Here is a 16,615-nt window from a genome sequence, read left to right as displayed (position 1 = left end):
AATTGACACTCACAAAGTATGTCATTTTTCTCCAAGAAGTCTGTCCATCTATTCTTCACCACCCTCTCACACATCTTAGCTACCACACTTGTAAGTGACACTGGTCTATAGTTCAATGGGTCTCTTGTTACCTGATTTATAGATTGGGACAATGTTAGCTCTTTTCCAGTCTTGGGGCACTACACCTTCCCTTAATGAGGCATCAATTACTTCACAAACTTTTTCTGCCAGTTGCTCCCTGCATTCTCTTAAAATCCATCCTGATACCCCATCAGGTCCCACAGCTTTTCTCACTTCTAAACTCCCCATCATATTCTTGATCTCCTCCACAGTTACTTGAAACTCCTTCATAATCCCTTTCTGTTCCATTACCAGTGGTTTGTCAAAAGCAGTCTCCTTTGTGAATACCTTCCGAAAGCATCCATTCATAGCCTCTGCCATTTCCTGGGATCTTCACTGCATACTCCATTTACTTCTAAACTTTCAATACTTTCTCTATTTTTGATGTTGTTGTTCACATGTCTGTAAAAAGCCTTGGTTGGTCTTTACATTTATCAATTATATCCTTTTCTTGTTTCTTTCTTTCTTCTCTTCTAATCAACACATATTCATTTCTTGCTCTTTTGTAACTTTCCCACTGCTTAATCCGTCTTTTCCTTCTCCACCTCTTCCATGCATCCTCTTTTCTTGTTCTAGCCTTTTCACATCTATCGTTAAACCAGTCCTGCTTTCCAACTTCTATGTTGTCTTATTGGTACAAATTTTTCTCACCTTCTTTGTATATTTTTATAAATTCCTTCCACTTTTCATTTGCTCCTTAGCACTCTTGAATTTCATCCAATTTGTCTCTTGAAAGAATTTCTTTAGGTTTCCAAAATCTGTCTTGGCATAATTCCATCTTCCCACTTTATATTCTTCATTTCTTCTAGATTTCTCTTCATCTATCACCTTGAACTCCAAAACTGCATGATCACTCTTTGCTAAAGGGCACTCCACCCTCATCTCCTCAATGACCATTGGCTCTGTACTAAAGACCAAGTCCAGTCTTGACGATGCTCCCTCTCCTCCAAACCTAGTATCTTCTTTGACCCACTGAGTTAACACATTTTCCATTGCCAGTGTCAATAGTGTATTTCCCATGTTGTCTCTGATCCTTCCATTGACCAGTCCTCCCAACACACCTCTTTACAATTAAAATCTCCCATCATTATAGTTCGTTCACAGCCACCCAACATTTCTTCCAGACATGTTCCTGTATCACTTATCATTTCTTCATATTCCTGTACTGACCATGCATTTGTCTTAGGTGGTACGTACACCACTATGTAGTGCCTCTTTTTCCTTCATTAGTTTCTGCTCTGATCTTTAGCACTTCTGCCTTTCCCATACCTTCTTTCACTTGATCCACCTTTATATCTTTTTTAACCAGCAACATCACTCCTCCTCCCATCTTACCTACTCTATTTCTTTTCCAAACATTATATTTCCCTTCTCCAACCATCATCAGGTCTTCTCCCTCTCTCAGTTTTGTTTCAGTAAGACCCACAATATCTGGGTTCTTGTCCCTCAAGTAATCGTTGAGTTCTAAAATCCCCGATATCACTCCATTTATGTTGGAATACATTACATTCCGCTCATACGTAAGTTTCTTTAGTCCTTTCTTGCTGTACTTTTCTGGGTGTGTGTGTGTGTGTGTGTGTGTGTGTGTGTGTGTGTGTGTGTGTGTGTGTGTGAGAGAGAGAGAGAGAGAGAGAGAGAGAGAGAGAGAGAGAGAGAGAGAGAGAGAGAGAGAGAGAGAGAGAGAGAGAGAGAGAGAGAGAGAGAGAGAGAGAGAGAGAGAGAGAGAGAGAGAGAGAGAGCGGGGGGCGGCAGGCGGTATTAAAGTATATAGGGCAGATGTATGTAGAGGAGGGATGTGGGCAGTTGAGAGAAGAAGGGCAGATCTTAAGTACCTACGTCAAAAGTAACCCTAACCAATTACTGCTACAAAAAAAACTGATATGTTAATCTTGTTAGAAATATTGTTCTGTCAAGTTGGGAGTCGACTGCACATCGTAATGTAGCTTTTTTAAATAACTATTCTATATGGCAATATGATGTTGACAAACCTCTGAATCAAACCAGCCACTGAAAAGTAAAAACTTGACAATTCATGCTATCTCTCATTATAATCAGTCACATCATGAATGAATTATTGCCATCACTATTATGAGTCACACTGATGTATCCAATTTAAGTGATAACTGACTTAAAGAGAAATATATCATTAATATTACTTGTAGTCACAACAAAAAGCTGCCATGTCATATCATCAAACATTAGGATACAGCTTGGAATTAAAGGAACATAATTAATAACACCATTTTCATGGCAATACCAAGTGATCTTTCTGTCTCTTTCTCTAACCTGCTGAAGAAGAGCTGCTGATTTCTGCACCTGGATCCCGTGAGCTGCTGTGCCCACCTGCCCAACCTTCTCTTCAGGGGTGAGGGCTGTTCGGCTCTTGGCTATAAGGGCAGCAAAAGGGGTGGGAGCAACACCAGCCTCAGAGTGGTGGACCAACTGCCTCACTCGCCCAGCTATCTTGTCACTGGCTGATTCAATATCTGCAACTACCTCCACTGCCTGCAGGGTCTGGTAGAGTAAAGATAGGATGTTTTAATGTAAAATCCATTTTTGTCTACATTCTTACCCATAATTATTAATTATTGCTTATACACCCCATTCTCACAGCAAATTTACACCATGTCTAACGGGTCGAGAAAAAGAAACAATAGAAATACTTGAGGTGCCCCTTCTTGTTTTCTTTGAGAAGACACCCAGCCTGTTTTCTACTCCCAGGTACCACCCATCAGGCCAATTCCCTCATTCACCTCTGGCCTAATAAGTCATAGGAGGGAGGAAGGAAAACAATTATAATTAATAATTCTGGGTAAGAATGTAGATAAAAATGAATTTTACATTAAAAAATTATATTTGTTATTACACATACTACTACCCATAATTATTAATCACTACTTAAGAACTGAATCCCAAGTATAGAAGGGAGCATGACCTGACCCCTAAAAACAACTTTCACTCCCCAAGATACACACCCTTACAAACTCAAAACTTACAAGGTGGTGGCCATATCCTGAGGTGGGTGCAACACTTGTATCCCATGACAGAGGGACAAAACCATAGGAATGAAAGGAGGCATCACAAATCTCCCCATGAGAAAGGTTCAATGACCCAGAACCCAACAGAGGACAATATATAGAACCGTATGTATAAGAAACCCAAAAGAAAAATGACTGAATTACCCTAAAAGCCAACACAACAGGGTCCAGGGAAAAGGTATCCAAATACCGATGAGTAATATCCCTAAGATAAAAAGAAGCAAAAGTGGACATACTCTTCCAGGTTCCTACCCGAAGAACCGCAGGAATACTCCAAATCTTCCTGAACAAGGCACTCGTTGCCACTGCTCTAACTTCATGTGCCTTCACTCAAACCAAGTGCATGTCCTCCTCAGAAGCATCCTCATGTGCACGCTGAATAACCTAACATATCCAATGAGAAATAGTATGAGGGTGCACCACATGCCAAGGCTCAGTAACAGTCACAAAAAGGCAGGGGCACCTAGGATGACAATCCCTGGTCCTATGAAGATACTCCCTGATGATTCTGACTGGGCATAAAAGCCGGTCCTCTTCCAAGTCACCAATGTACTCCATAAGAGCAGGAAAGGTGAAGTTGGATTGAGATTCATCAACTGGAAGTTGAGTCTTTGCTAGAAAAGCAGCGGCTAAAAAAAGTCATAGAAGACTAACCCTTAGAGTGATGAACTTCCATTCAAAGCCCATGTAGATGCTAAAGCCAAAAGAAAAGATTTCAGTGCAATGTCCTTCAATGAAGCCAAATGAAGAGGCTCATAAGGGGACCTCATTAATGAATGCAAAACTAAAGACAAATCCCACACAGGAATGCGTGGTGAATAGGAAGGAGCCAACTCGGCAAATCACCGAAATAGAGCTGACAGATCCAAATCCTGTGAGATCTCTAAGCCAGCCTGCCAGAAAATGGGGGCCAAAGCTGAATGATAACCCCTAATGGAAGGCAAGGACAATGCTTTGTGTCCCAAAGAAAAAAAAGAAAAAGTCTGGTTAGTCCATCACAGAGGCCAAGAGAAGATGACAACCTGTTGACTCACACCAACCACAGAACATGGACCACTTTGCCTGATGAACTCTGGCTGAGGACTGTCTGACAGACAGGCCATAAATTGAGCAGCCTTCTGCAAAAAGCCTCTCTTTTGGAAGAGATGCTGGAAAGTCTCCATATGTGAAGGTGAAATACCCATGGAGATTTGTCCAAGAGGTGACGATGAGGCTGGCGGAGCAGAGGCCCATGGAGGCAACACTCGAAGATGGTCCACTAGTAGACTCAGAAGCAGAGGAAACCAGTCTGCCTGATGCCATCACGGCAATCAGAGTCATGTAAACACAAGTCGACCCTCTGATCCGAACCAGCACCCGACAAATCAGAGAGAAGAGGAAAGGCATACAGATTCAAGCCCTCCCATGGAAAGGCAAACACATCCTCTTTCCAAGCTCTCGGGTCTGACAGGGGAGATACATACAGAGGTAACTGGTGATTTAAGGCAGTTGCAAACAGATCCACCTGTGGCACACCCCACATCAGGAAGACCTGCCCGCACACTACTGGATCAAGGGTCCACTCTGAACCCACACACTCATGACTGAGGATGTCTACCACTGCATTGCACCGTCCCAGCATGAACCTTGGACGACCCTGTCCTCCCTAACAAAATCAAGATGAGCAGGAATAGTGAACTCAGAGGAATGCTGGCCCGGACACTAAGTTTTAACCAGGAATTGGGGGCGAAGGAAAAGGTCATGGACGTCCAACCTTTGGAATGACACACCTAAGCAGACAGGCCGTGAAGCCCACTAACCCGACGAGCTGAAGCGAGCACCAAAAGAAACATGGTCTTAAGCGAGACATCTCTCAGCAAGGCTGTCTGCAAGGGTTCATAAGGAGGACGTAACAAGGACTGAAGGACCAGAGAAAGGTCCCAGGCAGGTAACCGAGGTGGACAAGAGACCACAAAGGAGTGGAACAAAGAAGAAAGGTCTGGATCGATGGAAAGGTCTATGCCTGACTGACGCAGAACAGGAGCTAAGGCACAACGATAACCCCTAATCGCTGACACTGAAAGGCGCTTAGACTCAGAGGAAAATGAAAAAATCTGCCAGCTGCACTACAGAGGCAGAGCAAGGATCCAAACCACAAAAGATCCTCCATTTCGCCCAGTAAACTGAGGCGGAGGACTGCCTGACTGGTCGAGACATGAACTTAGCAGCCTTGCGTGAAAACCCTTGCGCTCGGAAGAGACGCTGGAGAGTCGCAACATGTGAAGATGGAGCTTCTTTGGAGAACCATGGAAGTTGGGACAGTGAGGTTGTCGAAGGAGAGACCGCCACATGGGAAGAACCCATGGACTGTCCATGAGCAGGTCTAGCAACAGGGGAAACCAGTCTGACTGAGGCCAAAGAGGAGCAACTAGTGTAATATGCACAGCCGGCGACTCAAACCCTCAACAGAACACAGCAGATCACAGCAAATGGTGGAAAGGCGTACAGATCCAGACTATCACACGGAAAAGGGAACGCATCCTGTCTCTAAGGTCCCTGATCCCGAAGAGGAGATACATACAGGGGCAGACAGTGAGTCAGTGCTGTGGCAAACAGATCTACCAGAGGAGACCCCCACACCTGGAAGACTTTCCTGCAAATTTCGGGATGGAGGGTCCACTCTGACCTGACACACTCCCAACTGAGCGGCGTCCTGGAACGAAAACTGGGCACAGAGAGATGGAATCGCTCTCGCACCACCTGAGAACTTTCCCTGCTAAGGCTGACAGAGGTTCAGAATGAGTGCCCCCTGGACTTCCTGAGATAGGCAACCACTGTTGAGTTGTAGGACATCACAGACACTACCGACCATGACAAAGCTTGCTGAAAACTCTAGAGAGCCTGAAAGACTGCCAAAAGCTCCAGATGATTTATGTGGATCCCCAGCTCCTCCACAGTCCAGACTCCCAAAGCCAGAGAATCCCCCAGATGAGCTCCCAACCCGAGCTGCAAAGCATCTGAGAATAGAGTCTGTTCCCGGGGTGCCACCACGAACGGGGTGCCTTTCAGAAGTTGATCCGGAACCAACCAACAAGTGAGATCTTGCAGACACTGACGATTTGGAGCCACCCACCACCAATCTGGGTCGGAAGCTGCCCACCAATGCCTCTTTAGGCACCACTGCAGAGCCCGCATCTGCAGGAGCCCACCTGGCACTAACCGTGCTAGGGACGCAAGATGTCCCAGCAAAGACCTCCAGAGGGACACTGGTGGAACCTTGGCCAGCAGAAACTGTTGGACCACTGCCTGAAAACAGCTGACCCGATCTGACGACGGGAAGACTTAGGCTCTGACGGTGTCAAGAACCACACCCAAAAACTACTTCCTCTGGCTGAGAGACAGATTGGATTTGGCCCAGGTGACCTGAATCCCAACCCAAGAACACAGAAGCAGAAGAGACCAGACAATGTCAAGGCATGAAGTCCCAGAAGGACTGGAAACTAGCCAATCATCCAGATTGTGACGCAAGGATATGCTGAGGCAATGGGCCCAAGCCAACAGGGGAGCCATCACCTTGGTAAAGGCCTGAGGAGCCATGGCAAGACCGAAGCACAGAGCCCAAAACTGGTAAACTCTGCCCTGCCAAACGAACCGCATGTACTTGCATGACCAAGGGTGGACAGGAACCTGATAGTAAACGTCCCGTATGTCCAAGGACATCATCCACTCACCCTCGGCCATTGACTAGCACTGACAAAACTGTCTCCATGCGGAAGTGAGTCACCACCAGGAAACGATTTAACACTGAAAGGTTGTAAATCCGCCTACAGCCCCCTGTGGTCTTGGGCACAAGGAAGACACAAGAATAGAACCTGGCCTGAGGGTCTACCACTGGTTCTATAGCTCCCTTTACCAGCATCTTGGAAACCGTGACCTCCAGATCCATGTGACGGTTCGATCCCTCCCTGTACGACGGAAACTCCACAGGCGCACTCGAGAGGGGAGGATCCCTGAGGAAGGGAAAAACATAACCATGCCAAAGGGTCTTGACTACCCCGATGTTCTCCCACTCTTGCCAGTGCCGCTGCAGACAAGCCCCAACTTGCAGCGGCACCTCCGCAGCGTCCCTAGCGAGATCCTCGATGGCCCCTAGAGTGGTCCCGGAAGAATCCTCGACAGCAAAAGGAACCACTCACCTCAGTAGCGGAACCGAAGGAGGAGCAACCGCACAAGGTGTTGGGAACCAATGGCACGACCAGCCTTAGCCCTGACGCCCCGACCTGTGGAAGCCAGGCCAAGAGCAATCTGAGATACAAGGGACTGTTGCAAGGACTCAAACTCCCTTTGCTCCATTGCCGCCAGAGTCTGACCATCAAAAAGGTGGGAGCCAACGGGGTAAGACATCAATTGCTGTCTCTCCTGGTCAGTGTAGGTATTAGGAAGGTTTCTCACCACATCCTGCTTGCTTAACATCATCATCCTCAAACAGAGCATTTCACAAGGATGCATAATATCTAAATTTGCCCTGGCAAGAGCTCCCAGGCAGTCCAAGCCCCTCTGGGGGCAGCACTGGAAAGGCCAGCAAGGGCCCCCAGAACCTGATCTGTCCAGGAAGTGATATCACCCAGACTACTCAAAATACCCTCTAGTTGAGTAGCTTTACACCAGGGAAGACTCACAGACAGATCTTTACTCTCAGCCAAAACACGCAGCTCATCATTGAGAGGAGCTCCACAGGAATCTCCTTCTGGAGTGTACCACCTCTCCGCCATTGAAGTCCACCTCCTGGGCAAGTCAAACTTGGCTGAAGCCAGATTAGGGATCCCCAGGGAACATCCCAGTTGTTCCCTGTGAACCTCCAGAGCCAGGGGAGAACGAGGTACCACTAAGGGAGTGGAACCAGGCTGTGAAGTCCCTGAGGTGCGCTCGACCACAGTCTGAAGAGTGGAAGCAATAGAAGAAGGCATGGGGAAACCCAAGGACTCTCACTGAGGTAATAGGCTCACAAAAGGAGGTCGCACTCTCCTCATCTGGAGTGCCAGCTTTCCCTAAGGGAACTTCATCAAAAACCTCATCCACATCTTCAGAAAATGAAGGTCAGCCCGTGGCAGCAACCTAACTAACTACTGCGCCACCAGGGTCTGCACCCGCATCAACTGGCCAGGGTGGGACCTGCGAGGACATTGACCCATGCAGCAAATCAACATGAGGGAGGCCCATGGAAGACAAACTTGCTGAGCCTGCAAAATTACCATCACCCAGGGAGTGGTGCTGCATGAAGTCCCATTTCTCCTCCACCAACAAAGCTAAAGGGAGAGACTGGGACGGCAGGAGCTGGCTCCCAAAAAAACATCCAAAGCTTTACCTGAGAGAGGAGCTGCACGTAGACTCAATGCACTGACCCCAGGACCGGGCATGGAAGAAACAGGATCAGCAGGAGCCTGCAAACCACTCAATCCAGGAGCCACAGCGGGGAGTGGGGCTGCACGCAAGCTCATTCCACCGAGACCTGAAAACTCCCTGGAAGTACCTGACACAGAAGGAGTCTGTACCAAACTCACTCCTAGGGCCACACTAAGGAGTTTGCCGCACTCAAGCTCACACCCCCAAAATCAGAAAAGTCTGCAGAAGAGCCTGAAACAGCTGGGAGCTGGACCCCTCTCACTCCCAGAGCCAGATTAGGGTGAGGGGCTGCACACACACTAACTCCACCGAGCCCAAAAAATTCCATGGAAATGCCAGGAATAGCGGGAGAAGGCACCCCACTCGGTAATGGCGGCGGGGCAGAGTGCGGGGCCACATACAAACTCACTCTCTTGACTGCTAACTCCAGGGCAGGGCTTGGAACAGAGGGAGCCTGTCCCCCCACTCACTCCCGAAGCCAAACCAGGGAGAGGGAACACACTGAGACTTGCTGCACTACTAACAGCAGCCACCACCAAAGGGCCTGAGCCTTGGGGGAGACCAGGACCCACTTACACCTGGCACCAACTTGATAAGTGGATGTACACTCGCTCTGCTGTCTGTAAACCCTGAAAACGCAGAACCAGAGGCAAGGGGCATCAAGACCACTGATAACTGAACTATAGAAGCCTTCATGGCAGCAAGATCAGACTCTACAGCGACAAACCTGCTTTCCCAAGGGGCCTCACAAGCCGGCTCCTGCCGGTGAGAACGCTTCTCACTGGAACCACCAGACGACTTGGCCCACTTCTTCTCCTGGAGAAGGGAGAGATGGGAACACTCACTACACTGGTCATTGGCCAAACACATGGTAGGCTGACAAGACACGCTGTGGGAATGCAGCTCAAAAGCCTCGCCCGGCAACCACCTCTTGCACCCAACACAACTCTGAGTGGCCATGGTAACTCAGGGAGAAGTAGAAATGGAAGCAACAAGGAAGCGGACACCAAAAGAGAAGAGGCGCAGGTGAACATTGTGCTGAGCATAAAAAAGATCTGAGGTATAGTGGCCAGCTGGGCTGGTGGTTCCCAACGCGCATGCGCGTGAAGTGACTTGGTACTTTTATAAGCACGATCTCTATATAGAGGTGCTGGTTAATTTTCTGTGCTGAGTGTGGGAATATGGGCATACAGGCATATGTAATTACATATGGGTAATTAGTATATATATATATATATATATATATATATATATATATATATATATATATATATATATATATATATATATATATATATATATAGGCAACCCCCCTTAATGAAGGGATTACGTTCCTAAAAACACTTCATTAAGCGAAACTTCATTAAGCAAACCGATTATAACAAGTTTAACCCCTGACTTGAACTTCCATTGAGAGTAAGCAAAGCGAGTGTGTTTCATAGTACAGTGAAAGGTTTAATGAAAGTAAAAATCATAAGTTAAACATATAGGCAGTTTAATTTAAGTCATTATAACGTACACTAATGTATGTATGTACATAACTTTATAATGTTGATGATCTTAAATTTATGAAGGGAGGGAGAGTGAAACGGGAAAGACACTAACCGGTAACCTGTGGAATGTAAACAAAGGGCGCATCATTGTACCGCATACAAAACTTATGTACCACATTTCCACAAGGCTTTCCATTTTATCCATTGTAGAGTCACAAGTTCAGGTGGTTCTTTTAGTTTGCAAGGAAGATACAGTCTCACCAGCCTTCTTAATAGAGTCTGCTGACTTGAAAATAGTAGAGACAGTAGATGGAGTCAAGATGGTGGTGAGCAATGCTATAGTTTTGTTGCCTCTCTCGTGTCTGTGAATAACATCCAGCTTCACTTCGAGAGTAAGAGACTTCCTGGTCTTCTTAGGAACGCTAGGCCACATTGCAGGGCATTTTGGTGGTAAGTTGAGTGAGGGAAGACGAGCTGCTGCTGACGCTGTTATGTTTTGAATAGGGGAGTGAGTAGTGCGCATGTTGTCCACGAGAGGCTTGATCTTGATCTTGATTCTGCAAGTGTCCCAGGATTTCTCCTGATGCAGGCCATAGTATCGGCAGCTCCTGGTGTATTCAAAAGCCTGTCAGCTTGCGTGATATGGCAGGGCTTTTGAACTTGGAAAAAATTACCTGGATAAAACTTCGTTAAAGCAAGTTTGGTGTTCGTTAAACGAGCAGATGGTAGTAAAATGAAACCTTTGTTGTAGTGAAATTTCGTTGTGTGAACCTTCGTTAAACGGGGGTTGCCTGTATTTTCTTTATATATACCATGTAGGCTTTTCACGGGAATTTATGGGCTATAGGAGATACTTTTTGGGGCACCTCCTATCTTAAAGCCCACCTGCTAAGAAACCGTTGCCCCGAGTGAGGAAGCCCAACCTACACTCGGACCGTAGACAGGATTTGAACCTGTGTGCTTGGAAACCCCTCGGACCCTAAAGCACACATGGTTCCACTGTACCACGGCGGCCCCTGTATGTAGCAACAAAAGGCTTTTGATAAAGTCCCTCATAGCAGACTACTTTGGAAGTTAGAGAAGATAGGAGGACTGAGAGGAATAATGTTGGATTGGATAAGGGATTACTTGAAGGACAGAGAGATGAGAACTGTGATTAGAGATATATACTCATCATGGAGTGAAGTAATAAGTGAAGTGCCACAAGGATCAGTGTTATCACCTATTATGTTCCATGTATATGTAAATGACATACAGAATGGAATGACTAGTTATAAACAGAAAATTAGCAAACTACTAGAAAAGATGAATGTAAGAAAGGAAATGAGGCCAGATATAGTGTAAGGATGGACACTGAAAGAATGTAGAGAAGAACAGGTAGAACTCATTTGGGATGTGATCAATGGCTCTCTAATAGAAGGTACCAAGGGAATGGAAAAGAGCAAATATAATACCAATATACAAAGAAGGAAGAAAGAAGAGTCTCTAAATTATAGACCAATGTCAATGACTAGTGTTGTTGGAAGAAGGAAGAAAGATGAGTCTCTAGATTATAGACCAATGTCAATGACTAGTGTTGTTGGAAAGATCTATCAAATTGTAATTAAAGAAAAATGGTTAGAATATCTGGAGGAAAATTAAATAATAAATAATTCCCATTTTGTTTTTAGTAAAGGAACATCATGCATAACAAATTTACTATTCTTTTTATAAAAGAGTAATAGATGAAGTAGAAGGGAGAGAGAGATGGATGGTGTATTCAGATATTAAAAAACTTTTGATTCAGTACCACATAGAAGACTTCTATGGAAAATAGAACACACTGGAAGAATACAAGGAAATATCTTAAACTGGATGATGGACTACTTAACAGATAGAGAAATGAGGACATAGTAAGAGACATCCCATGAAGTTGGAGCACAGTCACTAGTAGCATACCACAGGTTTCAGTATATATTACCGATATACAAAATGGCTTCAGTAGCTACATAAATTTGTTTGCAGACGATGTGAGACTTTTGAGAGTAATAAGGAACATTGACGATTGTATGGAATTACAAAAAGATATTGAAAAGATCAAGGAATGAAGCCAATGGTGGAAAATGGAATTTAATACCAGGAAATGCAATGTAATGGAAATGGGTAAAAGTAATAGAAGACCTACGTGGAAATACAAAAAAAAAGAAGAGATTATAATGAAAAGGAGTAAAGAGAAAGACCTGGGAGTGATTATACAAGACACCCTCACTCCAAAAAAACAAATAAATAGATTATTTGCTACATCATACAAGACACTAGCAAATATCAGAGTGGCGTTCAATTACATGGATAAGAGTATGATGAAAAAAATCATAAGCACTATGATAGGATCTAGACTGGAATATGCAGCAGTGGTGTGGTTACCACACAGGCAGAAGGACATTAGAAAACTAGAAAGAATCTAAAGGACCACTACAAAGATGATGCCAGAAATTGAGGATCTTCCCTATGAAGAAAGACTGAAGAAAATGAAACTACCAACTTTGAAGGATAGACAGGAAAGAGGCGATTTAATAACAATGTTATAAGTTAGTAAACCGTATGGAAAAGATAGATAGACAAGACTGATGGAGGATGGAGATAGGCGAACAAGAGAACACTCCTAGAAGATCGTGAAAAGTAAGTGTTTAAGGGACATAAAACCCCTCCCTGTAAAAAAAGTCCACACCCGCTACCAGAGTTAGAGGTAGAGGTCGGGCCAAGGCTCTAGACATGGGCGAGCCTCTAGCCATGACCCTGATCTCGTTTTGCTATGGGGTCCAACCATGCAGACCCCTTGGGTGCCAAGGCACCAGAGGGGTTTGCCTACCCATACGACAGATGCAGGGGAAAGCTTGTGAGATCCCTGTGTCCTGAGAGGGATAGGAGGATCCCCATACCCTATTTTCAGCTTTGGGGTGCTGGCAGGGTTACACACATGGCGCCTGCCTGTCCTGGGCCTCTTAGAGGATCAACGATTGCCTTATCTATCAGATGAGCTCAATAGGCTGAGGGTGAAAATGGTAGAACTTTTTGAGACAAGGAGGCCTGGCAGTGGCGAGACCAGTAGCAAGGGTTTTACTTACTATTGGTATGGCATGAGCAATGGTCACCATGTTAAGGGGATAGCCATAGGTGTCCAACAGACTGCATCCATCTGTTGTAGAGGTTACTCTGTTTGATGAGTGTATAATGCAATTAAGGATGAAGCATAGTCTAGGCTTCATGTCTGTCCGGGACTGTGAGTGCTGTGAAGTGTGGAGGGGGCTTTCTTTCCTGTGAATACGGGAATGAGGTAGGGATGCGTGCTTGCTCCATCACTTTTCAACACTTGCATTGACGGGTACTAGGCAGAGTTGTAGACCAAAATCACTGCGGAGCATCTGTCGGCAATACTGAGATTACAGATCTTGTTTTTTCCGATGATACAATAATCTTTGCTGAGCCACTGGAGGTTCTGGTAATGGCTCTGGAGACACTGTATGAGGAGACAAAGCCCTTGGGACTCCAAGTTTCCTGGCCCAAGACCAAGGTTCAGGTGTTTGGAGGTTTATTGGATGAAACAGTACAGTCTGTCTATGCATGTGGCGAGAACATTGAGATCTTGGAAAATTTCACATATCTTGGTAATGTAATGCTTAATGATGGTGGATCAAGCCAGAGGGTTGTATGACGGACTGGCTTGGCTCACGGTGTTATGGACTTGCTCAACACGAGTATTTGGTGTTGATGATACCTATGCTAATGGATGATGATTTGGATCTTCAAGTTGCTGGTGATCCCTGTCTTACTCTATGGTTGTGAGACATGGAAGCTAAACACCGATCTGAAAAGATGAATCAATGTCTTTGGTACCAGATGCCTTTCGCAGGAACATGGGGTATCACTGGTACGACTTTGTGTCAAATCAGCAATTGCCCCGTGAGACTGATTCGAGGCTGATTAACAGCATAGTCCATCCACGCCAACTGCGACTATATGGCCATGTGGCACACTACCCAAAAGCCAATCCTGCATATTGGGTTGTCTCCAAAAGAGATAACCCAGGATAGAGGAGGCCAAGGGGACATCCACAGAACTCATGACTGCAGCAAGTTGATGCCTCTTGCTGGAAGTTTCTTGGCACAGGAAGGGAACCTGCACAGAAACTCATAAGGCGTGACTGCCTGGAGTGGTGCCATAGGATAAGCAAGGCAATGCACCCCCTGGTGTATGCCCATGTGATTGACTGATTGGGTAGCTCCTGTTTACTTCAGCAGTGATTTGGTGCCGGGTGTAAGTTGGAAGTTGTGACCTGCGACCTGCTACTAGGAGGGATATAAAAACTCTCAATAAAAAAATACACTTGGAAGACTGACTGCCATGGGCTTAGTCAAATAGGTTGATCTGGCAACAAAAGTATCAAGATGTAAGATACCACCATTGGGTTAAGTATACTCAAGATATAGTATGCATGTTAGTATAATGTAATGTGTAAAAGATTCAGCTGTAAATTTGCAATACATATAAACTAAAATATCATTATCATATTATCATATACACACACACACCTGATCCTCAGTGATGTACATGAGGGAGCTCTTCTCATTCCACACAGCACATGAGTCCGAGGCCTTGATGCGGGGAACGAAGACAGCTGAAGTGGGGCGGGACTTACTGATGAACTGCTGATAAGCCACCAGTTCACTGTTCTGTGGCTCAAACACATACACTGTGGAAAGGACAGGACGGATATGAGGTGTGTATTAACCTAGTTGTTATATACAGAGTTCAAGCAAGGCTCAGTGTCCTGTCTCCATATCTCCATTATCTAATTTTTTCCATAAAGCTATGCACATTATGTGCTGCAACAACTTCATCGCTCAATGCATTCCACTTTACTACCGTGTGTGTGTGTGTGTGTGTGTGTGTGTGTGTGTGTGTGTGTGTGTGTGTGTGTGTGTGTGTGTGTGTGTGTGTCTGTGTGTCTGTGTGTGTGTGTGTGTGTGTGTGTTTCACTGTTTGATCTGCTGCAGTCTCTCACGAGACAGCCAGACGTTACCCTACGGAACGAGCTCAGAGCTCATTATTTCCGATTTTCGGATAGGCCTGAGACCAGGCACACACCACACACCGGGACAACAAGGTCACAACTCCTCGATTTACATCCCGTACCTACTCACTGCTAGGTGAACAGGGCTACGTGAAAGGAGACACACCCAAATATCTCCACCCGGCCGGGGAATCGAACCCCGGTCCTCTGGCTTGTGAAGCCAGTGCTCTAACCACTGAGCTACCGGGCGTGTGTGTGTGTGTGTATTTACCTAGTTGTAGTTTTACAGAGCCTGGGCTTTATGCTCGTGTGGCCCCATCTCCATATCTATACTTATTCAATCTTACTTTAAAAGTATGCACACTCGTTGCAGACACTACTTCTTCATTCAAACTGTTCTACGTCTCAATACATCTCTAGGGGAAACTATATTTTTTAATATCTCTCAGAAATCTTCCTTTTCTCAGCTTTTTACTATGCGATCTTGTGCTTTCGATGTCACATTCTTCTCTCAGGATCAGTTTCTCATTATCCACTTGGTCTATTCAGTTGATCAATTTATAAACTTGTATCAGGTCTCCTCTCTCCCTTCTTTGTTCCAGGGTTGGTAGATCCATAGCCTTTAGTCTCTCCTCATGTCATCCCTTCAAATTCTGGAACCATTCTTGTAGCTATTTTTTGTAGCCTCTCCAATTTCCTTATGAGTTTCTTTTTATGAGGGGTCCACACTACTCCTGCATATTCCAATCTGGGTCTTATTATTGTACTTATCAATTTCTTCATCATTTCTTTGTCCATGTTATGAAATGCTACTCCAATATTCCTTAGCAAATTATATGTTTCTCTAAAAATTCTATCAATATGGCTTACTGGTTGATTGTTTTCTTCCATCGTTACTCCTAAGTCCTTTTCCTTTTTAACTTTCTCCAGTTCTACTCCATCTCCCATCTTATAGATTCCCACGGGTCGTCTTTCACTCTTTCCCATTTCCATGACATGGCATTTACACACTGAATTCCATGTCCCTCTTTTTACTCCATTCCCAGATCTTATTTAGGTCTTCTTGCAGTATTTCACAATACTCTTTTTGCTTTATAACTCTTCACAGTTTCGTATCATCTACAAACAGATTTATGTAGCTGTTCACTCCTTCTGGCATGTCGTTAATATAAATGAGGAAAAGTATTGGTGCCAATACTGACCCCTGTGGCACTCCGCTTTCTACTGCTCTCCACTTGGACTTCATATCTTTAACTACCGTCCTTATTTCTCTCCCCCTCAAACAATTTTCTATCCATCTCAATGTGCTTCCTTTTAAGCCATCCTTCTCCTCTAACTTAAATAGTAATCTTTCATGTGGCACTTTGTCAAACGCCTTTTTTTAAATCCAAATAAATACAGCCAACCCATCCCTCTCTCTATTGTACTCTATCAACTATTCTAGAATAGAAACTCAACAAATTAGTTACACATGACCGTCTTTTTCTAAAACCAAATTGGTTATTTGATATTAATTTGTTGTTTTCAACGAA

At 44.9% G+C, this 16,615-nt stretch overlaps 1 protein-coding gene across 1 annotated transcript in view; it reads right to left on the bottom strand.

Annotated features, from left to right (window-relative positions):
* The window catches only part of LOC123506849 (WD repeat-containing protein 75-like), a 210,289-nt gene that overhangs the window by 70,424 nt on the left and 123,250 nt on the right, over positions 1-16,615 (bottom strand). The window contains 2 exon segments of the mRNA XM_045259203.1: positions 2,407-2,634; positions 14,602-14,762. Coding sequence (XP_045115138.1) covers positions 2,407-2,634; positions 14,602-14,762 — 389 coding nt within the window.

Source organism: Portunus trituberculatus, chromosome 21 (assembly GCF_017591435.1).
Source record: "Portunus trituberculatus isolate SZX2019 chromosome 21, ASM1759143v1, whole genome shotgun sequence".
NCBI classification, from domain to species: Eukaryota; Metazoa; Arthropoda; class Malacostraca; order Decapoda; family Portunidae; genus Portunus; species Portunus trituberculatus.
This window is presented reverse-complemented; position numbering and strand designations above follow the sequence as displayed.